We start from the raw sequence: 24,793 nt of genomic DNA on the forward strand, positions 1-24,793 counted from the left end.
AAGGGGCCAGTCGCGCTTCCGTCTCCGCCGGGGATGCACGGAGGGCGGAGCTGCGGCCCGCGGACGCGACGCGAGCCCAGTTCCGGCGAGGAGGCCGGCCAGTGACAGCGATGGCGGCGGAGTCGGCGCTCCAAGTTGTGGAGAAGCTGCAGGCGCGCCTGGCCGCGAACCCGGACCCTAAGAAGGTGAGCGGGCGGGCGGCGCGGAGCGCGGCGGGCGTTGGGCGCGGCGCGGGCCCCGTAACGGTCGCGGGCCCGGGCGCGGCCGGTTCCCGACCCACCGGGGCCGCGGGGGCTCGGACCCGGAGCCAGGCCCCGCCGGGCTCGCGGCGCTGGGTCGCCAGGTTCGCGGCGCCGGCTGCTCCCACGCGGCGGGACCGCACGGCGGGCGGCGGGACTCGGCGGCCCGGCCCGCCTCCCGCCCGGGCCCGGGACGGGGCGCCCGCGGGCTCCGGGCGGCCGGGCGCGCTCCGGTGCGGACACCGCGTGCCCCGCGGCTCCGAGCCGCTCCCTCGCTCCGCGCCAGCTGGTTCCCGTCGGCGGGGCGCGCCGCGGGCGCGGGAAGCGCCGGCCCGGAGCTGCCCTGCCCGCCCGCGGGTCCTGCGGCGCCGGCTCCGGTCGGTCCCCGCGACTCGGCTCCGAGGTCCGTCTGGGTCCCGGGACGTTGGTCGCGAGGAGGAGCAGGAGGTGCCGCCTGTGGCGAAGGAGCCTCGGCCCGGCGTGCGGTCCTGCGTCTCCCACTCACGTCTTTATTGCTTCTGGCTGGACGTTAGAGCAGGACCTTTCGCTCTCCACGCAGGGTAAAGCCGCCGTCACCTCGCCTGCTCCTAAAACTTCGGTCGGAATTGAGAAAGGAGGGGTGGGGTAGAAGTTGCAGCTAGATCGCCTTCTGGCGTGAATGGAAAAGTAGGAGCTTCCATTGCTCGTCGTTCGAGTGATGGGCAACCATTTTCAATTGTACTTAACTAGTTTTTGTTGTTGAGTTCTTAAAACTGAACGTTAAGTTTAATGCGTTCTTCTCCCTGCCCAGCTTTGTTATCCAGCTTCTCCGTTGCCTCCAGGAGAGTGTCTGGTGGCTGTTCCAAATTTTTTTGAATCGAAATACATGGGTGAAAACACTCGGGCGTTTGACATTCGCGGTCCGCGCTCCAGCTGGGGCGCGCGGTTCCCGGAGCTGCGAGTCGGCCGGGCGTCCCGGCGGAGGAGGAAGTCGTGGAGGAGGCTTCGGCCGTGGACTTGGGGGCGGTTCTTTGCGAGCGTGTTTACTCACCTGCCTCTTACTAAAACTAAACTGAAGGGCCAAGGTGCCACGCTCAATGTATGTGCCCAGTAGGTGCAGGTTGCCATGCTTCAGGTCTTTTTTCTTGAGAGCCCCCTTCTCTTTACCTTGTTCTAGTCTAGGTGACGTTTCTCGCTTTCGAAGGGCGGCACACAGCTTCTCACCATCAAGTCACTTTCTGACTCTCCCCACTCATTCCTGGCTACAAGATCCACTTCTTCAGGAAGCCATTTTAGTTCTAAATCTGTGAACACTTAAATGCTTTAAATTGTGCTGTGTTTTCTGTTGAGTCTGCAGTACCTAATAGCCAGGCATATTTTACAAGTTTCTTTTTACAATAACCCTTTGTGGACATCTAATAAATGGTTATTATTTCTGAGTACTAGTTTGTTTTCCTAACCGCTTTGGTCTTTATTTCTATCAGATAAGAAAAGTGGTCTGTAGTATTGATAGTCATTTCTCCACTAGAATTTAAATTAGCCTTGTGCATGAAATATCAAATCAGGAAAAGGCTGATTTTGCATCTCAGCCTACTTGAACAATTTGATACTTTGAGTATTTGGGCTCTCTCTTCCCAGATAGAAAACCGCCCTGAACTTCTGGCTTTGCATTGTGAAGTGAGCATTATGAAGATGAGAAAATGTTGAGAGATCATTTTTGCAGAGGGCATAAGAGTTGGCATTCAGAAATGAGTTAACTGCAGAGAGAAAATTGCAAGCTGGCACACTGGCCTTGCTCCTCTCAACCTTCTGTTAACCCAACAAGCTCCCACAGGTTGTTTGTGAAATTGCAAGATGATTATATAGCAGTATTGAATTTGCAACCATTTCTTGCTTTCAAACCATTTTTAGCCAAAGGGTTGATTCCACACCTATGTTCATGGATCTTCTGGTATTAAACGTGCTGTAACTGTTTTCACCTTTGAGTTCCTCTATGATCTAGGCTTACTTGGGGGAGAAGGTATCAGGCAGACCAGGCCATTTGGTTTCTGTTTTCATGTTTCCGATTTTCATGGCTAATAACAGTTACCTGTCCCATGTTACATTTTAACTGTGAAAACTACCAAGAACACAGTTTGATGGCAGGGAGAGAACTAGGAGGTCAACATTAAGAACACTTTTTCTCTTTGCAAAAGCAATGTGCAAGGGACAACTTAGATTCCTAAGCATGTACTGTGCAAATGTTTGATACTTCTCAATTGTCTGTTTTCAGTTATTGCAAGCTCTACAGTTGGTACCCTGCTTTGATAACAGCAAATTTTCATCCACCTAAGGATGTCCAATGTGCTTTTGCCATGTTATTGCTTTGTTCTTTCTTGAAATTTATAGAAAATAGAGGTGTTGTGAAGCCTCTTTTCTCTTTTGTTGGGCTAAATTGTTTGAAAATCTTGAGAGTTTTAGTTTTGTCTGCTTTTAAGTCACCCCTACTAACTCAAAGAGAAACAGAAAGGCAGCATTTATGCTTCCACTTAGTACTAGGCTTTGAGATAAACACACCCACAGTGACTTCTAGCCTCATCCTTATATACTGGCCTTGTAGAAGTCCTGGGACTCTGTCCCCCTGGTGACTTCCTTTACTATGTGGACTCTAAACTGTCTAACAGCATAATACTGAGGAGGAGCCCTTCTTTATTCCGAGTGTGCCAAGAGGTATATGAGTTACTGCTCTATTTTCTTTTCCTAAGGACAGTGTTATTATGTTGGATGCTTCTCCTGGCTTTGTAGTCCATCCGATGGTAGACACATTTGATTTATTAGCTCATTAGGCAAGTTACCTAACCTCACTGGGTTCAGTTATAATATCTGTAAAATGGGGAGAATTATATTCACTTTTTAGAGTTGGTTGGTGGGGATGAAATGAGGTAACGCGTGTGTGCTTAGCATAGCAACTGACATGCAGTAAACGGTATATAAATGTTTCCAACCTGCCCCTTTCAGGGAATGGCATTGTGGGAGAACAACTTGTTTTTAACCTTTTTGGTGATTTTTAAATTTTTCTTTAAGAAAATGAATTGGCATTAATCTTTGCACCTATAGCTTGGGCTACAAGAAACACAAATTTTTTCCTGAGTTAGATATAGTGGTGATTGAATTTGAAGTGGAAGATAATTTTCACTCAACTATGACAATGAAACTCCCTAGATACACCAGTTGGCCTCTTACTCCTTCCCTGTCAAACAAGATTATCACTTGTGGCCAGGTGTGTTGGCTCATGCATATAATCCTAGCACTCTGGGAGGCTGAGGCAGGAGGATCACTCAAGGTCAGGAGTTTGAAACCAGCCTGAGCAAAAGCGAAATCCCATCTCTACAAAAAATAGAAAGAAATTAATTGGCCAACTAAAATATATATATAGAAAAAATTAGCTGGGCATGGTGGTGTGTGTCTGTAGTCCCAGCTACTCGGGAGGCTGAGGCAGGAGGATTGCTTGAGCCCAGGAGTTTGAGGTTGCTGTGAGCCAAGCTTACACCACAGCACTCTAGCCCAGGCAACAGAAGTGAGACTCCGTCTCAAAAAAAAAAAAAGATTATCACTTGTGATCCAATTGCTCTGCCTAGTAACCATGTTAAGTAATGATTGAAGTAGAATGACCAGTGAAACATACTTGTTACTCCACCTAATAGCAATATGGCATACTAATTATAGCCTAGGCCACACATGAAAAAGAACAGATCTTGTTGTCTAATATTTAAATGCAAACGGAGCCCCAGTTATCTATTTTTAATTATTTGTACTTTGCAGCACTCCTTGTATGGTAGGTATGTTTATATACACATAAACATTTCCTAGAGAAAGGCATAGCCAGTCATGACTTCTGGTAGAAACAGAGCAGGTAGGGATTGGCTAAAGAATATCTGGCTGAAGATCAAGGGTAGAATATTTCAAGAGCTGTCAATTGATGAATGACATGATTAATAATCATTTATTGAGCTTTCAGACTATTGCAGGCACTATGACTAAGGACTGTCCATGGTTTCTCTTAGTGAGTTCTCACCGTTTGTGAAGTAGAGACAATATCCAGTTCCTGAAGTTTGGAGAGGTTTCTGACTTGTACAAGATCACCTGGCAAGGAGGTGACAGAGCTAGACCGTGAAGCCTGTCTCTGACTCTGGAACTCCATCTTTTTTTTTTTTTTTTTTTTGAGACAGAGTCTCGCTTTCTTGCCTAGGCTAGAGTGAGTGCCGTGGCGTCAGCCTAGCTCACAGCAACCTCAAACTCCTGGGCTCAAGCAATCCTCCTGCCTCAGCCTCCCGAGTTGCTGGGACTACAGGCACGAGCCACCATGCCCGGCTAATTTTTTCTATATATATATTAGTTGGCCAATTGATTTCTTTCTATTTTTATAGTAGAGACGGGGTCTCGCTCAGGCTGGGTTTGAACTCCTGACCTTGAGCAATCCGCCCGCCTCGGCCTCCCAGAGTGCTAGGATTACAAGCGTGAGCCACCGCGCCCAGCCTGGAACTCCATCTTAACAGCTCTGCTCTACTGATTTTGACCTAGTTTTAGGGGCTATAGAAAGGAAATGTGGCCAAACCCAGATCGCTTTTTTAATCTACCTAGGCATTTTGTATTCGCCAATAACAGCAAAGCTCTGATTCTTGCAACTTGAAATTGCTCTTGGCTTCCCACTTATGCATCAAAAAACCAATTCAACACTGTGGGCCTCTGGAAACATGGTGTTCTTTCCCTGCAGAGGCCTCTTCTCTCTTCACTTTCCTCTGTGCCAGGTCCATGGGGAATTTTCCTAAAATTGGTATCCTTCTCATAAACTCTGTCAACACTGGGACAGAGTGACAGTTGTTGATGACTTTTATCTAAGTTGGTAGGTTTTGATCCTCTTCTCTGTCTTACTTCCCCTTGGTGTGGCCTACTGGTTGAAAGCAGGGAATGTAAAGCCATGGACCTGAGTGAATCCTGCCCTGCTTGCATCCTGGGGAGAGTAAAATAACTTTTCTGAGCCTGTTATCACACTTGTAAAATAGGGATAATGCTTATTATTATAAAATGATTAGCACTGAGTAAGCACTTAATCGTCAGATACTATTCTTATTCCAGTGGGTATTATTATGACTATTGGAATTAATGTTTGTTTTATTCTCTCCGCAGCTTTTGAAATATTTGAAGAAGCTCTCCACCTTGCCGATTACAGTAGACATTCTTGCGGTAAGAGTTGTGTAACTTTATATCCTATCCCCTTCCCACCGGAGAGAGTGTAGAGGTAAGGTTAAGAGCATAGGCTTTTGGCCGGGCGCTGTGGCTCACGCCTGTAATCCTAGCTCTTGGGAGGCCGAGGCGGGCGGATTGCTCAAGGTCAGGAGTTCAAAACCAGCCTGAGCAAGAGCGAGACCCCGTCTCTACTATAAATAGAAAGAAATTAATTGGGCAACTGATATATATATAAAAAAAAAAATTAGCCGGGCATGGTGGCGCATGCCTGTAGTCCCAGCTACCCGGGAGGCTGAGGCAGAAGGATCACTCGAGCCCAGGAGTTTGAGGTTGCTGTGAGCTAGGCTGACGCCACGGCACTCACTCTAGCCTGGGCAACAAAGCGAGACTTTGTCTCAAAAAAAAAAAAAAAAAAAAGAGCATGGGCTTTGGAGCAAAAGAAACTAGACACAAAAGGCTATGTGAAATGTCCAGAATAGGCAAATCCATAGGCAGAAAGTAGATTAATGGTTGCCGGGGCCTGAGGGATTGGGAGGAACAGGATTTCTTTTTAAGGTGATGGAAATGTTCTGGAATTAGGTAGTGGTAATGGTTGCACAATATTGTGAGTGTTCTGGAATCCGTTGAATTATACACTTTAGTTAAAATGGTGAGTTGTTATGTGACTTTTATTTCAAAAAATTTGAAAGAATTAACATTGACTTTGGCATCAACTTGCCCGGGATTCAAATCCCAGTTATCTGAATTTTGTCTGTTTCTGTGTGAAATTGGGCTGATTCCTGCCTCACAGAGTTACTACAAAGACTGATTCAGATACTGTAAGCAAAGCTCTTAATAGTACCTAACATCTGCCATAATCACTCTTGTTGTTACTGTTAAAGTTCTAGAAGTGGTTTTCCTGTTCTGAACTTGGTGTGCTTCGCTACTATGTGTCATTAGGGATTTGGGACATAGGCACAGAGTAATTTAGTGTCGAGACTTGTATGTTTTAGGAAGGAAATGTTATTGCTTGTTGCGTTTCTCAAAGCAGGAGGCCTTATTTCTTTAGGAGAATGTCAGCCTAGTTCCATAACCCTCTAACAATTTCTTTGTCAAATTTGTAGGAGACTGGGGTTGGGAAAACAGTAAATAGCTTGCGGAAACATGAGCATGTGGGAAACTTTGCCAGAGACCTAGTGGCTCAGTGGAAGAAGCTGGTTCCAGTGGAACGGTAAGAATCATTTTTCTTTAGATTTGTTCAACTTCATGGTTAAATCCAGTACTCAAAGTATTTACAGATTGAAAACTTTTTCTTTATTATTCCTTTTCTGCCTTCTTATTGAAACTCTTGTTCAGGATGCCTTGGTATAGAGGAAAAAAAAATTTCTTTTGCCTCAATTATAAAAATAATCCATGATCATTGTAGAATATTAGAAAACATTAAAAAATATAAATCAAAATCTCTTATTTCTCAACAAGCCATGATTTTGGGAAATAAGAAAAAAAAATCTCTTATTTCTATCATCTAAAGATAAACATTATTAACAATTTGGTATGTTTCTTTCTAACCTCTTAAAAGGCATTTTTATATAGTTGTGAACTAGGTAAATAATTGGCAGCCCTTTTTTATATAACAAGTTAATCATGTCCCTGTGTTTAAAAACATCTTCAAATATTCATGCCTATAAGAAATTTGATCTTCTTTGTATGTTGCAGTTAAACTTGTCATTTCCCATTTGTGTTTTCCCAGTTTTAAAACTTGAGTAACTTCCTTTGTGACTAGAGAAGGAAGAAAAAAATTTTTTAAAATATACTTGAGTATCTTTAAGCATAACCCTTATAACAGCACGGGTGTTTAAAAAAGGAAAAAAAAAGCATAGGGCGGGTACAGTGGCTGATGCCTGTAATCCTAGCACTCTAGAAAGCAGAGGTGGGTGGATTGCTCAAGGTCAGGAGTTCAGAACAAGCCTGAGCAAGATCGAGACCCGTCTCTACTATAAATAGAAGGAAATTATCTGGACAACTTAAAATATATAGAAAACAATTAGCTGGACATGAAGTATAACCCACTTACCTTCTTTCTAAGACCTTGTTGTTTCTAACTCTGAATCTTTTTTTTTTTCTTTTTTGAGACAGACTCTTACTCTGTCACCCTGGGTAGTGGTGTCAGCCTAACTCACAGCAACCTCAAACTCGTGGGCTCAAGCAATCTTCTTGCCTCAGCCTCCCAAGTAGCTGGGATTACAGGCCTGCACCATGAAGCTTGGCTAATTTTTCTATTTTTAGTATAGATGGGGGCTATCACTCTTGCTCAGGCTGGTCTCAGACTCCTGAGCTCAAGCAGTCCTCCCTCCTCGGCCTCCCAGAGTGTCAGGATTATAGGCGTGAGCCACTGTGTCTGGCCCTAACTCTGCATCTTCTTCATCTCTTTTGTGAATGCAGGTTCTATGACTTGTCCTCTGAACAAGGATTACACTGAGATTTGTATCTTTTTTATCTTTCTCTTTCATTTTAGAAACACTGAGCCTGATGAACAAGACTTTGAGAAGAACAACTCGCGAAAGCGCCGTCGGGATGCTCTTCAGAAGGAGGAAGAGATGGAGGTGGACTACCAAGAGAACTGGAAAGCCTCTGGTAGCCGATCCTATAGCCCTAGCCCTGAGCACAGACAGAAAAAACACAGAAAAGTCTCAGAGCTCGAGAGACCTCACAAAGTGTCTCAGAGTCATGAGAGGAGAGACGAGCGAAAGAGGTGTCACAGGGTGTCACCAGCTTATTCCTCAGACCATGAATCTTCTGATTACGGTCACGTTCAGTCCCCTCCATCTCATACCAGTCCTCGCCAGATGTATGTGGACCATTACAGGTTCCCAGAGGAGGATCCTGAGCCCATTGTTTCACACCAGAAGCCTGGAAAAGGCCACAGTAATGCCTTTCAGGACAGACTGGGAGTCAGTCAAGAACGACACCTGGGTGAACCCCAGGGAAAAGGGGTTATGAATCAAAACAAGGAGCACAAATCTTCCCACAAGGAAAAGCGCCTCATGGATGCCAAGGGTGATGAGAGGTCTTCTGCTTTGAGCAGAGAGAAATCACACAAGGCCCTCTCCAAAGAGGAAAACCGAAGGCCGCCCTCAGGGGATAGCACAAAGGAGAAGCTGCCCTCAGGTGGTGTGAAGAAAGAGAAGGAAAGAGAGGGCAGCAGCATCAAGAAGAAGTGTTTGCCTCCTTTGGAGACTGCTTCAGACAACCACCTTAAAAAGCCAAAGCACAGAGACTCGGAGAAAACCAAATCAGACAAAAACAAGCAAAGTCTGGACAGCTTAGACATAGGAAAAGGAGACCTGTTGCCCAAGGTAAAAGAGAAGGTCTCTAACAACGTAAAGACTCAAGAGGGGAAAGTAAAAACTTCTAATTTGGATAGAAAGTCACTGGGCTCCTTCCCCAAAGGTGAGGATGCAGATATGGAGGACGAGTTCGAGCAGCCCACCATGTCTTTTGAATCCTACCTCAGCTATGACCAGCCCCGGAAGAAAAAGAAAAAAGTGGTGAAAACTTCAGCCTCAGCACTTGGAGCAAAAGGACTTAAAAAAAGTGATTCTAAAAGCACTAGTAAAAAGTTGGACTCAGTTCAGAAATTACCTAAGGTGAACGAGAACAAGTCCGAGAAGCTGCAGCTGGCTGGAGCCGATTCAGCCAAGCTGAAAAAGGTAACCCCTTCATCCCCAGGTGGCTTCCTGGGTCCTCCCTGGCACTAAACAGGGAGGCTTGCTTTTACATGGCCTATTGAATTTCAAGTTGTAGTAATTTCCTCTGGGCCTTGCTAGCTGTCAGGGCAGATGGTACCCCAGATAAGAATTTTCTGGGCTGAGTGTGGTAGCTCACACCTGTAATCCCAGCACTTTGGGAGGCCAAGATGGGAAGATTGCTCAAGGCCTGGAGTTTGAGACCAGCCTGGGCAACATAGTGAGACTCCATCTGTTCAAAAAGTAAAAAAACTAGCCATGTGTGGTGGCGTGAGCCTATAGTCCCAGCTACTCGGGAGGCTGAGGCAGGAGGATCACTTGAGTCTAGGAGTTCAAGGTTATAGTAAGCTGTGATCACACCAGTGCACTCCAGCCTGGGAGACAGAGTGAGACCCTGTCTCAAAAAACAAAACAAAACAAAAAAAGTCCAAAAAAACGTTCCAAGGTATCCTATTGTGATGGGCCCATCTGTCAGACATTACTGTGCCCCCCTCCAGCCTGGATCTGCTGGGAAGCGTGCCTGGGTGACACTCCTAGGAATTGACTGTAGGAAGGAAAACTGTGCTCCTACTCACTGGCTCTCCACTCACGAGCCTGTCCTCTGCAGGTCCCTGATGTGTTGCCAGTGTTGCCAGACCTCCCGCTACCCATGGCCAATTACCGTCCACTGCCTTCCCTTGAGTTGATGTCCTCCTTCCAACCAAAGCGAAAAGGTAATTTTCTTATTTTAAATGGTAAAAGGATTTAAAAATTCATTCATGATCTATCACATACTATCATATTTTTGATACATTTCTAAAAGCATAGGCCCTGGAGATTGATGGCTTGGGTTTGAATCCCAGACTCTGGTTTCTATAAGTTATATGACCCTTAGTAATATCTTTATTTCTTTTGGATCTCTCAGTTTCATATTCTGTAAATGGGAGTATAATGGTATCTGCCTTATAGTGTTCAGTTTAGTGGATTCAAAAGTGTAGTGGCTCACACTTATAATCTTAGCACTCTGGGTGGGAGGCTGAGGCAGGAGGATCGCTTGAGGCCAGGAGATCGAGACCAGCCTGAGCAAGGTTGAGACCCTATTTCTACAAAAAATAGAAAAATTAGCTGGGCATGGTGGTTCATGCCTGTAGTCCCAGCTACTGGGGAGGCTTGAGGTAGGAGGAGCACTTGAGCCCAGGAATTTGAAGTTGCAGTGAGCTGTGATGATGCCACTGCACTCCAGCCTGGGTGATAGAGTGAGAACCTGTCTAAAAAAAAAAGTGATAGTAATGCCAGTAAAGCTTTTAGCTCTGGGTTTTTCATAGTAATTGTTCAATAAATCTTAGCTACTGCTGTTATTAGCAGCCCTTTAATTCTATAAGTGTTAACTATCATATTCATCTTAAAGAAAAAAATATCTAATTTTAATGGCAAAAGAATTAGAAGCCACATAAGTGTCCATCAGCAAGAGACTAACATAAATCATGGTTCATCCACACAGTGGCATCCTGTGCCTCTGTAAAAAAAATGTGGAAATTCTTTTTTTAATTTATTTTTCCTCTTTAAAAATTTTTTAGGGCTGGGCGTGGTGGCTCACGCCTGTAACTCTAGCACTCTGGGAGGCCAAGGCGAGCTGATTGCTCAAGGTCAGGAGTTTGAGACCAGCCTGAGCAAGAGTGAGACTTCGTCTCTACTATAAATAGAAAGAAATTAATTGGTCAACTAAAAATATATTGAAAAAATAAGCCAGGTGTAGTGGCGCATGCCTGTAGTCCCAGCTATTCGGGAGGCTGAGGCAGAAGGATTGCTTGAGCCCAGGAGATTGAGGTTGCTGTGAGCTAGGCTGATGCCATGGCACTCTAGCCTGGGCAACAGAGTGAGACTGTCTCGAAAAAAAAAATTTTTTTTTTTTTAGAATAGAATTAGGGGAGTACAAGTTGGAAAGTCTTTATATATGGACATGGAACAATCTCGAAAATGTGATAAATAAAAACAGTGCTGTGTGTAGTATGTTATTAATTGGTTGAAGTCTCTGGCAGGATCCACAGGAAACTGGTAGCATGGGTTGCCTTTGAAAGAAGTTGGAGGCTGAGGACTGGGGTGGAAGGAGAATTTTTACCGTATCACTTAGAGCCTTCTGTAATTTCCTTTTGGGTTTTTCTTGCGCAGTAGCATTCTCTTCACCCCTGGAAGAAGAAGAAGCTGGATTCACTGGACGCAGAATGAATTCCAAAATGCAGGTGTATTCTGGTTCCAAGTGTGCCTATCTCCCCAAAATGATGACCTTGCACCAGCAGTGCATCCGGGTACTTAAAAACAACATCGATTGTAAGTCACATGCTTCTCTCTAGCTCTCAAGCACATTGTAGCACTGAGACCTTATCACTGGGTGGTTTGGCCGCTATTCAATGCTTTCACCTTTGATTTCTCTGCAGCAATCTTTGAAGTGGGAGGAGTCCCATATTCTGTTCTTGAACCTGTTTTGGAAAGGTGTACACCTGATCAGCTATATCGTATAGAGGAATACAATCATGTGAGTATCCTGTTTGGGTGAGAAGAGAGCAGTTTTCTGGCTGTGTCTCCAGAAATAGCTTCAGCCCCATGACTCTGCTATGGTTGAAGGACGGAGCAGTGGTCAGAGCATTGTTCTGGGCATGTTTGGTTGCCTCTGGGCCTTTAAAGAAGTGTGTTATTAGCACCTGCTCCTGGCATCATAAGTGGACATCTTGGGCATTCAAATTGGGGCCGGGGGGCCGTTCCAACACCTCCCTTGAGCCTAGTCGTAAAGGTCAAGGGAGAATTCTGACAGCGGAGCACCTGGGATGCAGGACAGGGACAGTTCTTTGTATAGACACTCAGGTAAATACAAAACAGTATGGCTGGGTGTCTCAGTATCTCCTAGAGGCATGAGATCTATCCAGAAATCCTTCTTGTGGTGTGGATACGCTGCTCATTTGGTCATATTAGAGAGAGAATTAGCTGTGTCTCTCTCATTCTGAGAGCTCTATAGCTCAACATCCTTCTCAGGTGGCCTCCTTGCCATCACAGTTCAGTGTCACACTGGGTAGTATCTAATTCATCTTCATCCCAGCTCTACCCTCTTCTGATATTTCTTTTTTATTTTAGCGTATTATGGGGGTACAACTCTTCTGATTTTTCTAAAGGAAAAGACTAATCTTAAACTAATTTTTTGTGTTATCTTCTGTCACAATCACCTGAAAGCAACTAGCGTAGTGCCTCACACTTAAAATTTTTTAAATTTAGTGATTTGGTTTTTTGTAGAATTGTAGTATTTTAATATAAAGTGACCATGAAGACCAAAAAATCATTAGGAAAGTGTTTATTCCTAGATGATTAGAGAATGGAGAAAAGATATATAAGAACACATGTATATAAGCAGTGTCCTGGCTCTGATTTCAGGTGTTAATTGAAGAAACAGATCAATTATGGAAAATTCATTGTCACCGAGACTTTAAGGAAGAAAGACCAGAAGAGTATGAGTCCTGGCGGGAGATGTACCTGCGGCTTCAGGATGCCCGAGAGCAGCGGCTACGACTGCTAACAAAGAACATCCAATCTGCACATGCCAATAAGCCCAAAGGTAAAGGAGAGGGGGTGGCCAGGGAAGAACTGGCAAGATGGTTGCTCTGGTTGGCACAGGGTGTTGGTGGGCCCTGCTGATGTAGTACTGCCAGCCCCTAAATCTTGTGCATTTGCAGTAGGCAGGCAGATGGGTGTTTCTTGTGCCATAGCCCATGCTACTCAATAGTGAGGTTTCAGGGCACTTAAAAATCCTATAGATTAGGAATTCTGCCTCCAGACTGTCTTTCCGACTCAAGGCTGCAATATCAACTTTTTCCTGGGTCTCCAGCCTGCCATGCAGATTTTGGACTTGTCATCCCCCATAATTTCTTGAGCCAATTCCTTAACATAAATCTCTCTGCGTTTCTAAGAAAAAATCCTATAGGTTATTTAAATAGCAGAAGCATCTGTTGTTATTTAAGCTCAAGAAGGCAGATGTTAATCTCCATTATTTCTCCATAGGCCGACAAGCAAAGATGGCCTTTGTCAACTCTGTGGCCAAGCCGCCCCGTGATGTCCGGAGAAGGCAGGAGAAGTTTGGAACAGGAGGAGCGGCTGTCCCGGAGAGAGTCAAGTAAGAGCTCTGTTCCTACTTGGTTTTTGCCTGCTCAGGGAAGAGAGCCTCAAGAGGTTGCCATAGGAGCAGGAAGGGATTTATTTTGGGGGGCAAAAGTAAGGGAGTGTAGGTTCTGGAGGCCGACCTTGACCAGCTCAGCACTTTACCTCCCAGAGCCTCAGTTTCCTGGACTGCAGTGTGAGCCACATAATTATTCGTGCCTCTGAGGGAGTCCAGAGTATATGGAGAACTGGGCCTGGCTTATGAGAAATGTTCCCTTATGCTTCCCATTTCCCCACTTTAACAAAAAACATATTTCTGTGACCATGAAGTTATTTTTTGTGTGAGCCACATTAGCATTTCCAAAATATAGATCTTACATCTAAATAGTGGAAGGTTAATGGAGATGATCATTTATTCTGAAAGGCTGAGGCAGACATCCCTGCGCCTCCACCAGAATCCGAGTGCTGGGCTGCACTGTCTAAACTGCAGAGTGAGTCGTCCTCACACAGGCCAGCTCCAGGCTATTCAAGCTGAGGGCAGATTTCTCGTACTCATGACTAGCCAGCTTTGTTCTGTGTTGCAGGATTAAGCCAGCCCCGTACCCCACAGGAAACAGCCATGCTCTAGCCAGCACTGGCAGCAGCAACAGCTTTAACCCCAGCCCCGAGGAGCCAGCCTACGACGGCCCGAGCACCAGCAGCGCCCACTTGGCGCCGGTGGTCAGCAGCACTGTTTCCTATGATCCCAGGAAACCCACTGTGAAGAGTAAGTAACTTGGAGTTTCTGCTTATATATTTCAAAACTAGGGGGTTTTTTTAGCCCCTTTAATGTCATTATCACTGTGTTGGCTGTAGCATGTGTATGTGCCCTGCACATAGGTACATAGCTGACCTAAATGTTAGTCTCTCCTTTTTCCTGCTTTGTCCATACATAGCACACATCGTTTTTTGTTTCATTTTGTTTTGTTTTTTTGAGACAGGGTCTTGCTCTGGAGTGTAGTGGCGTGATCATACCTCACTGCAGCTTGGAACTCCTGCGTCAGCCTCTTGAGTAGCTGGGACTATAGGCACATGCTACCAGCCTACTTGATGTTTTTTTTTTGAGACAGGTGTTACTCTGTCACTCAAGCTAGAGTGGTGTCATCATAGCTCACTGCAACCTCAAACTCCTGGGCTCAAGTGATCCTCCTGGCTCAGCCTCCTGAGTAGCTGAGGTGTATACCACCATGCCAGGCTAATTTTTCTTTTCTTTTTCTTTTTTTTTTTTTTTTGTAGAGACAGAGTCTCGCTCTTGCTCAGGCTAATTTTTTAATTTTTTGTAGAGATGATGGGGTCTTGCCATGTTCCCCAGGCTGACGTGTATCTTTTAAATAATGATCATAGTAAATGTTTAATTTTGGCATTCTGCTTTTTTCACCTAAATGTAAACCTGTTTCTCTGGGTGATAACACACAGTTCATAATCACTAACAGCTAAATGATAGTCCATCTTACTGCAGTTTTTTTAACCTTATAACCCTAGCTTCCAAATATTTATTCTTTGTTTCTAGTTGGGTCTATTTTGTATTTTATTAACTTTATTTATTTTTTTTGAGACAAGAGTCTCACTTTGTCACCCAGGCTAGAATGCAGTGGCATCATTACAGTTCACTGCAGCCTCAACCTCCTGGGCTCAAGCAATCCTCCTGCCTCAGCTTCCTGGGTATCTGGGAGTATAGGCACACACCATAACGCCCAGCTAATTTTCCTATTTTTAGTAGAGATGGGGTCTCACTCTTGCCGAGTCTGGTCTCAAACTCCTGAGGTCAAGCAGTCTTCCCACCTAAGCTTCCCAGGGTGCTAGGATTACAGGCATGATCAATGTGCCCTGCCATAGACTATCCTTAGTATCTTAAGGGTGTGTCCTAACTTAAGAAAAGTATTACTGTGTTTCCCCGAAAATAAGACAGGGTCTTATATTTATTTTTCCTCAAGAAGACACTGTAGGGCTTATTTTCAGGGGATGTGTTATTTTTTTTAAGTACAGTACAACAATCTACATTTATTCAAATAGAGTTAAGTCGTCGTCTTCTGGAGCATCATCATAACTCTCCAAACCCCAAATTCCATCCTGAATTTCTTGCGACTCTATTTCCTTTAGAACCATTGGCCCCAATCTCATGTCGAGCAGTAGAGCTCTTATGGGGCAGATGAGAAGGGCTGCTCCTCGTCTTTACTGCTCTGCAACGAAATGCGTGGGTTGTGCAGATATGCTGCATAGCCACGCCCATCACTGGGTCTTATTTTCGGGGTAGGGCTTATATTGCGAAAATGCTTAGAAATCCTGCTAGGGTTTATTTTATGGGTAGGTCTTATTTTTGGGAAAACATGGTATTCATTGTATTCATGCATTCATTGTGGGGCCCATGGGAGGGTGGTGGTCCTGGCTTGGGCTTTAGCTGTGCTTAGGTTAGCCAGTCAAGACGCAGGCTAGCCCTCCTTGGGTGGTATTTGTAGAGCTCATCTTAGACCTGTTGCCACACCAGACAGATTGGGGGCCTGGGGGCTGTTTACTGGTTTGGCTGTTTGTGAGGCAGACTTGAACTGTGGTTGAGTATGGCCTTTAGAGTCTGGCAGAGATCAAATTCCAGTTCTGCCACTTCCTGTACCACTATGTGCAAGTTGGCCAGTCTCTCTGAGCTTTGGTACAGGTCACTAGAATCGGAGAGTGATTGTTTCGCACCTGGCAGATCCTCAGAAAGTGTTTGTGATGATGAGCTGTTGCTTGTACTGCAGAGTGAGCAGATCGTTACTCCTTTTGTCTGTTTTCTGGTGGTGCACAGCCAGCGTAGGCTTGGCTTTGACTATAAACCACCAGGGGTGTGTCTGAGCTGCCATGGATCTCAAACAACTGCCTCATTTCACAGAAATTGCCCCGATGATGGCCAAGACGATTAAAGCTTTCAAGAACAGATTCTCCCGACGATAAACTGAGGACTTGCCTTGGATGGAATCTAGGGGGCAGGAATACAAGGACAAATGGGGATTGGGGAATGGAACTTCCAAGGGAGACCGGAATCTTTTGCTTTGAGGAACCTCTTGGTCTCCGCGTCCTGCAGGCTGCAGGCGCTGCCCCGGGAGCCTGCGTGCTGCAGGCCCTGCCTCGTTGCTCGGAGCACACTTCAGAATTCTGGAGAAGATGTGAAGCCTCAGGCTCACTGAGGATTTTAAGGTCAATTATACTTTTGTTGTTCATTAGCATCTTTGTAAACTATAAGACATAGTTTTAATTAATAAATATTGCCCCCAGATTGTATTTATATTACCCCCATTTTTTTTGTTTGTTTCTGTTTTTTGTCCACTACCACACACTTAGCCTTTTATTTTCTGGTCCTTTATTAAAGTTAGATGAAAACCTAGTGAAAGCCATTCCCCTGTCCCAGCTCGGCTCTCCTGAGCGGACTCTGGTCCAGACAGAGGACTGAGCGTCCCCAAATCCTGCAGGGTGTCTGCTTCTGGGGTGAGAAGTGAGTGCCAGACTGCCTGTCCTGTAGGGAGGTGCAATCTGAAACAGGAGCATTCACGTGGGCTCTGCCTCAGACCCTTTTCAGTATTGCTGCGTTCCATGCAGGTGCATCGCTTTCTTACTCATGAAATGATATTTATTAAGGGAAGTTCTTTGTAAAGGTCTAGAGTCTTTCTCTCATCCTTTTGGCCAATTCCCACCTTTTTTTTCTTTGAGGCCACAGAACCTTGAGAGATTAATTTGCACAGAACCCCAGCATTTTTATAATTTCCAGTTTCTGATCCAAAATTTTACATTTTCTTTTTTTTTTTTTTTTTTTTTTTTTACTCCTTTTCCTATTTTTCCTTCTTCTCACCAGCATGGGGGAAAAACACACACATGGCAGGGCTTTTCATAGCCCTGAATACAACTTTAGAGTTTTAAAAGCCAGCACTTTAATCTCTTGCCCTGTGAATTGCTATGAGAGGTGAATGGTTTTAAAAGTTGCAATGCTATGTTGGAAATTGGCTTTTTTTTTTTACCTTTTCTTTAAAAGGTAAGATCATGTGACTGGAAGAGCACAACAGTTGGCTGTGTTTGCTAGAGAGTTTTGCAGCTGAAGCTCTCTGCCTTTTAAGTGTGTAAGCCAGGATTCCGTGGGAAGGACCAGCATAGGGAAAGTGTTTGAGCTGCAGCATCAGGATGGGGGAAACCACATCGGCATCCATCAAGGTCGGGAAAGCCAGCTCTCACTTTCCTGTTGACATAGGAACAAGATCAGAACTAGGAGGGCAGCGTCAGCCCTCTTCCTGGCTATTCCTCTTCCTGTTGTGAAGAACACAGATCTAGTAGGAACCTTCTTGGTTGTGACCCAGGTGGAGGCGGATGCTATGAATTTGAGATATGCATCCTTAAGAAACCTGAGCAGCAGACAGAGGGGATCATTAATGTGACAGCCTAACAACTTTGGCAGTCAGTCCCCTCGACAAGTTTTCTCAAAGGCCAGAATACAGAGCCCCCTGCTTTTAACCATCCTGGAGACCCCAGGCCCCCTTTGGCTTCCAGAGCAACGCAGGAAATCTGTACAGCAAAAGCTCTGCGGTGGTCAGTGTGTGTTGCTGTGCAGGGTGCCTGTTGTGACAGGACACAAAGATTGCTGTGTTTTAATTTGCTGTATTTTTTAATTGGATAAAGCATTATTTTTCTTGGTTCCTTATACCACCATTCCACTCCATCCCTTAGTCTGCTCCCCAAACCTACTATTAGGAAACCTCTTACCTGAAACCAAGTGAACATTTGAGTCAGATGCCAGACATCTGTTGCCTAGAATAGCTTTTTCTAGGTGTCCACCACCTTGAATTTGTCTCTTAGCTAAGTCTTTGTCATTAAAAGCAGTTTTTCATATTTTAGATTCAGTTGTGTATGATTTAATTTCACTTATTAGGAGTCTTTAGGCAGGGAGGGAAGAAAAGACACATATTTATTCATCCCAACATCAGTATCCATTTGGGGCACATAAAGATTTTTGATGAACTCTGATTGCATAGAGCCAGATCTTCCCCAACCCCTCAAGAGTGTCTGCATCAGGGATGTGACTTGGTATGAACAGTAAGGGGGGAGAGGAAAAACCAAATTTCTAAACAACTTCCTCACCCGGCTTATTAAAATGGCTGCAGAGCAGACACGGGATAATGTTGAACCTTTGGTCTCATTTGTGAAAACGTGTGCAATTTTTTTCTGTGCTACACTACATACAAATCACAAATTACAGATTACCCCTTTGTGATCCTTGGAGTAATGAGCAGTTTCTTTGGGGCTTTCTCTTTCTTTCTGGGTAGTGGGAGGGAAAGGAGCAAGGTGTCATCCTGCTCTTTATTTGTATTTTGGTCCCAAAATGTAAATACAATTTTCTATGTTACTTTTTTGTGGTAACTACCAAGATGAATATTTTAATTAGATAAGTTATATGAAAAGGAAAATTCCATGTCTAAATAAAAAACAAAAAACTCCACATACTGTGTCTTTCTTCCTTACTGTGTCAGGGAAAAGAAGTTGGTCACAAAACATCTGATTCCTGGGCTGTGAAGCCAGAGGTCTTAATCCTTGGGCTGGGCCTTAAAGGATGTTGGACTTGTGTTGGTAGCTTAGCAGGACTAGAAGAAGGGAATTTCAGGGGGAAAGAACCCCACGAGCAAAGGGAGGGGACTCAGATGTACGAGCACTTGCTGGGGATAGGCACTGCCCCTTGTTATACTCGGAACCCTGGGACTGAGCTGGCAACCCCACTTTACGGTTAGAAACTACAGCTCAAAGCGATGAAATAACATGGCCAGGTCGGATAGCTATTCAGTGGCAAAGGAAGGATTTGACACCCAGATTATCTGTAAGGTTTATGCCACCCCACCTTTCAGTCTCTGGGGGTAAGAGGGCCCAGGTAGGCCTATTCAGTCTTACACTGGCATCCTGATGACAGCATAAGAACACTGATGTGGAAAGGTCATGTTGGCAAGGACTTAAGAACCTGCTCTGCTGGCTCTGGCTGAGCTGTGGGAGTGTTAGCATTTGCTAACGAGCCAAGGGCTTGCTTTAGCCCTGCATGCATCAAGTGGGTTTGTATGTCAAAACCCACAGCATCTCACAGCAACCAGCTTTGTTATCCCTCCTCTCCTAAACAAGGCATTCTTGGCTTATGGTATGGCCTTATTTCCCAATTCTTTACTGGATATAGTCTCACTGTTAGACATTACTACACATTGAAGTTAATTATAAAACATCATATGATGGATGATTTTATCAATAGTTTGTAAGTTAGTCCTTTGTCCTTTATTCATTAATTCAACATTTGCTGAGCCAGGGCCTGTATTAGACTCTGGGATACAGAGTAACACTCTGGCACTCACAGTCTAGGAGGAGTAATTGACTTTCGTGATTGTGTACCTGCTGGGTGCCAGGCATCATTCTGTCTTGTGTACGCTGTCTTGGTTACCACAATCATCCTGTGGGGTAAGTAGTGATGGCCCTACTTTATTATTTTTTTTGAGACAGAGTCTCGCTTTATTGCCCAGGCTAGAGTGAGTCCCGTGGCGTCAGCCTAGCTCACAGCAACCTCAAACTCCTGGGCTCAAGCGATCATTCTGCCTCAGCCTCCCAAGTAGCTGGAACTACAGGCATCATGCCACCATGCCTGGCTAATTTTTTCTATATATATTAGTTGACCAATTAATTTCTTTCTATTTATAGCAGAGACGAGGTCTCGCTCTTGCTCAGGCTGGTCTTGAACTCCTGACCTCAAGCAATCCACCCACCTTGGCCTCCCAGAGTGCTAGGATTACAGGCGTGAACCACTGCGCCTGGCCCATCGCCCTACCTTAAACATGACAAAACTAAAGCACAGGAGATTTACAACTTGCCCAAGGTCACACAATCAGTGAGCAGTGGTGCTGTGCACTGGCCTGGCTCCAAAGTCAAATTTATCACATACACAAACCCAGTTAGGATTCTGAAGCAAAGCTGACCTCCAGCGCAAAAGATGCTAGGGCCAAGCCATAGTCACTTCTAAGAGTGATTTCTTCTGTCTGCTGTGTGTAACTGGTCCCAGTAGAATCCTCTACGTGGCTTATCACCTAGACAGGTGTCCCTGTCACAGGGTTTCTCATCCACTTGAGTCTCTCCCTGGGTATTTCGCTAAATGGTGACAGGCTGTCTTCAGAGGCCCCTGGACTTCTATGATGCCTACTGTCTTAACCCTTTTCAAAGACCAAGGAAAATTCCAGCCATCAAAATTTTATGTAGCTAACCTGTGTTTCTCAAACATAGAATCTCCAGAATATGCACTTTTTAAAAAATAAGCAACCCAAGTGCCACGGACTGAATGTTTATGGTTCCCCCCATCCCCGCAAATTCCTATGTTGAAATCCTGTGCCCCAGAGTGATAGTATTAGGAGGTGGGACCTTTGGAGGTAATTAGGTCCTGAGGGTGGAGGCTTCATGAATAGGATTCTCCCTCATAAGAAAAATGAGAGTTTGCTCTCTCTACCGTGTGAAGATACGATGAAGACCTCAGTCTGCAAACCAGGAAGAGGGCCCTCACTAGACACAGGATCTGCTTACACCTTGATCTTGGACTTCCAGCCTCTTGAACCGTGAGAAACAAATGTTTGTTATTTAAGCCACCCGGTCTACGGTAATTTGTTACAGCAGCCCAAACTAAGATACCAAGCGATTCTTTAAATGTGCACTGAAGTATGAGAGAACTATGCCAGAGAATTTGTCATAAATAGCTCTTCACAGCTGGTCCATCAGCTGGTCAGGGATATGAAGTTTGTACGTTTAATCACTCAGCAAATATTTGTTTTGCCCTCGCCTCTATATCACTGAATAAGACAGATATGCCTTTTGCCCTCATGAAGCTTTCATCTAGTAGGAAGACAGTAATCAAATAACTGCATACATAGTTGTTTAAAATACAGATTTCTCAGCCTCACTGAAGAAACCTGGTTGAATAGGTCAGAGGTAGGATCTGCAAATAGGTACTCTTTTATAGGCCTCCCCCAGTGAGTTTGATGAGCAGCCCGGTTTGGAAATGCCAGTGCAGCAGAAAAACCATGCATAACATGTGGACTGAGACTCGGGTTCAAATCCTGACTCCACTACTCCCCCATACCTCGCTGATCCTCCTTCATCTGCAAAATGGGAATAGTGACGCCTCACAGGAATTCTTGTGATGATTTAGTGACAGAAGGGGAGCTAAGTAAATCTTGGTCTCTTTCCTTCATTCCCTCTAAATGTGGAATGAAGTTTTGTTTCTTATTGATGGGAATAGAAGATTTAGGGTCACAAGCTAAGAGCTGTCTTGAGGTCAGTGAGTCCTTCCTGATAACTGAAATCTTAGTCCCTGCCGCCCCAGACAGAGTTCAACTTTTCTGTTTTTGGACTCTTATCTTATTTTTTCAGGCTGCTTAAACTATAGCCCCTAACAACCACCAAGAAAAGCAGACTCTATCTAACTTCTATCTTATCTCAGGGTCACAAAGAGGTTTGCTATAAGACAACAGGCAGTGATGGGAGCAGAAAGAAAATGAGAGCCATTGACACAGCTCCACCTGACTGTTTCCAGGTGGAATGCAGGGCCTGGTGTGGCCACATCTTCTGGGTTTTAAAGAGAAGGCAGAGAGCTGGGGGGGGCAGCTCACACCTGTAATCCTCGCTACTGGGGAGGCTTACTTGAAGGCCAGGAGTTTGAGACCAGCCTGGGCATGACCCAATCTCTAAAAAGAAAAATGGCAGAAGTCTAGACTTCCATGTAAATTTTCCCACTTTTTAAAACCCTGTGCTACCACAACTATATGCAATATAATGGAAAACCTACATGAAGTAGGCAAGTAGACAATTTTCTAGAAAAAGACAACTTATCAAAATTGACCCCCGTAGAGTTGGCAGTCTAAACAGACTACCATAGAAACAACAAAGTAGTTGTAAAGCCCAAGATGGTTTCATAGGGGAACTCTTTCAACCTTTATTTATTTATTAGAAACAGAGTCTCAGCTGGGCGTGCTGGCTCACGCCTGTAATCCTAGCACTCTGGGAGGCCGAGGCGGGCGGATTGCTTGAGGTCAGGAGTTTGAAACCAGCCTGAGCAAGAGCAAGACCCCATCTCTACTATAAATAGAAAGAAATTAATTGACCAACTAATATATATAGAAAAAATTAGCCAGGCATGGTGGCACATGCCTGTAGTCCCAGCTACTCGGGAGGCTGGGGCAGCAGGATTGCTTGAGCCCAGGAGTTTGAGGTTGCTGTGAGCTAGGCTGACACCATGGCACTCACTGTAGCCTGGGCAACAAAGCGAGACTCTGTATCCAAAAAAAAAAAAAAAAAAAAAAAAGCTGTCTGGCCAGTCACAGTGGCTCACACCTGTAATCCTACCACTCTACAAGGCCCAGGCGGGCGGATCGTTTGAGCTCAGGAGTTTGAGACCAGCCTGAGCAAGAGTGAGACCCCATCTCTACTAAAAATAGAAAGAAATTAATTGGCCAACTAAAAATATATAGAAAAAATTAGCCAGGCATGGTGGTGCATGCCTGTAGTCCCAGCTACTCGGGAGGCTGAGGCAGGAGGATTGCTTGAGCCCAGGAGTTTGAGGTTGCTGTGAGCTAGGCTGATGCCACGGCACTCACTCTAGCCTGGGCAACAAAGCGAGACCCTGTCTCAAAAAAAGAAACAAAAGAAACAGAGTCTTACTTTGTTGCCCTGGGTTAGAGTGCCATGGCGTCAGCCTAGCTCACAGCAACCTCAAATTCCTGAGCTCAAGCAAGCCTCCTAACTCAGCCTCCCGAGTAGCTGGGACTACAGGCGTGCGCCACCATGCCTGGCTAATTTATATATATATATATATATACACATATATATATATATATGTGTGTGTGTGTGTGTGTATATATATATATGTATTTAGTTGTCCAGATAATTTATTTCTATTTTTAGTAGAGACAGTGTCTTGCTCTTGCTCAGGCTGGTCTGGAACTCCTGACCTTGAGCCATCCACCCACCTTGGTCTCCCAGAGTGCTAGGATTACAGATGTCAGCCACCATGCCCAGCCTCTTTCAACCTTTAAAGATCAGATAATACCAATGCCACTTACTATTCCAAAGCACAAAAAAGAAGGAAAATGCTCTTGAAGCTAGCATAGTAACATTGATATTAAAATTAGATAAAGATTGCATCAAGGCCGGGCGCTGTGGCTCACGCCTGTAATCCTAGCTCTTGGGAGGCCGAGGCGGGCGGATTGCTCAAGGTCAGGAGTTCAAAACCAGCCTGAGCAAGAGCGAGACCCCGTCTCTACTATAAATAGAAAGAAATTAATTGGCCAACTGATATATATATAAAAAATTAGCCGGGCATGGTGGCGCATGCCTGTAGTCCCAGCTACTCGGGAGGCTGAGGCAGAAGGATCACTCAAGCCCAGGAGTTTGAGGTTGCTGTGAGCTAGGCTGACGCCACGGCACTCTAGCCTGGACAACAAAGTGAGACTCTGTCTCAAAAAAAAAAAAAAAAAATAGAAAAAAATATTTAAAAAAAAAAAAAAAAGATTGCATCAAAAAGGAAAATAACAGATCAATTTATGAATTTTTTTTTTTTGAGACAGAGTCTCGCTTTGTTGTCCAGGCTACAGTGAGTGCTGTGGCGTCAGCCTAGCTCACAGCAACCTCAAACTCCTGGGCTCAAGCAATCCTACTGCCTCAGCCTCCCAAGTAGCTGGGACTACAGGCATGCACCACCATGCCTAGCTAATTTTTTCTATATAAATTAGTTGGCCAATTAATTTCTTTCTATTTATAGCAGAGACGGGGTCTCGCTCTTGCTCAGGCTGGTTTTGAACTCCTGACCTTGAGCAATCCTCTCGCCTCAGCCTCCCAGGGAGCTAGGATTACAGGCATGAGCCACCGTGCCCAGCCCAATTTATGAATATTGATGTGACTTCTAAATACTAGCAGAATCAATAGCACATTAAAATAAGCAAAAAACAAAAACAACCCCCCCCAACACCATGGCCCAATGGGGTTTATTTAGGACTACCGGGACAATCAGACTATTAGAATAGGCTCAGGCAGTATTTTCTACTGGAGGTGACTTTACCCCCAGTAAGACACTAGGCAATGTCTGGAGATGTTTTAGTTGTTAACTGCTATCAGGGTGCTATGGGCATCTAGCGCGTAGAGGCCAGGAATGCTGTTAAATGTTCTACAATGCACGGGACAGCCCCTCCCCACAATAATTATCTGGCCCCAAATATAAATAGTGCCAAGGTTGAGAAACCATAGGCTTGGCTATATTGCAGTAACAACCTCCAAATCTCAAAGGCTTGCAAGAGCAAGGGTTTCACTACACGTCCATGTGGGGCTAGTGGGGATCTGTTCTATGTCATCCTCACTTGGGGGTCCAGGTTAAGGGAGGTCCCATCTCCATGCTTGTGAGATTTTCAAGGCAAGTGGAGAATACTGCACTGGCCTATAAGTTATGTC

At 44.9% G+C, this 24,793-nt stretch overlaps 2 protein-coding genes and 1 long non-coding RNA gene across 4 annotated transcripts in view; 2 read left to right on the forward strand and 1 right to left on the reverse strand.

Moving 5' to 3' along the window:
* On the forward strand, positions 1 to 16,578 carry ELOA (elongin A). 2 transcript variants are annotated; one of them, XM_075994933.1, is made up of 11 exons: positions 1 to 185; positions 5,385 to 5,441; positions 6,548 to 6,654; positions 7,939 to 9,133; positions 9,777 to 9,882; positions 11,318 to 11,476; positions 11,584 to 11,681; positions 12,569 to 12,749; positions 13,193 to 13,304; positions 13,873 to 14,054; positions 16,194 to 16,578. In XM_075994933.1, exons 1-11 carry the CDS (start codon positions 111 to 113, stop codon positions 16,253 to 16,255), a joined length of 2,334 nt encoding a protein of 777 aa, XP_075851048.1. In that variant the 5' UTR covers positions 1 to 110; the 3' UTR covers positions 16,256 to 16,578. The 2 variants fall into 2 exon arrangements, with proteins under 2 accessions (XP_075851048.1, XP_020136517.2); XM_020280928.2 differs by having other exon boundaries at positions 79 to 185; positions 11,321 to 11,476.
* The window catches only part of LYPLA2 (lysophospholipase 2), a 317,757-nt gene that overhangs the window by 271,601 nt on the left and 21,363 nt on the right, over positions 1 to 24,793 (forward strand). The gene's annotated exons all lie outside the window — the stretch shown is intronic.
* The window catches only part of LOC105863448 (uncharacterized), a 20,411-nt gene continuing 6,587 nt past the window's right edge, over positions 10,970 to 24,793 (reverse strand). Inside the window, exon 3 of the long non-coding RNA XR_001150482.3 lies at positions 10,970 to 11,334. This is a non-coding gene — a long non-coding RNA (uncharacterized LOC105863448). The remainder of the gene's footprint in view (positions 11,335 to 24,793) is intronic.

Source organism: Microcebus murinus, chromosome 2 (assembly GCF_040939455.1).
Source record: "Microcebus murinus isolate Inina chromosome 2, M.murinus_Inina_mat1.0, whole genome shotgun sequence".
Taxonomy (NCBI): Eukaryota; Metazoa; Chordata; class Mammalia; order Primates; family Cheirogaleidae; genus Microcebus; species Microcebus murinus.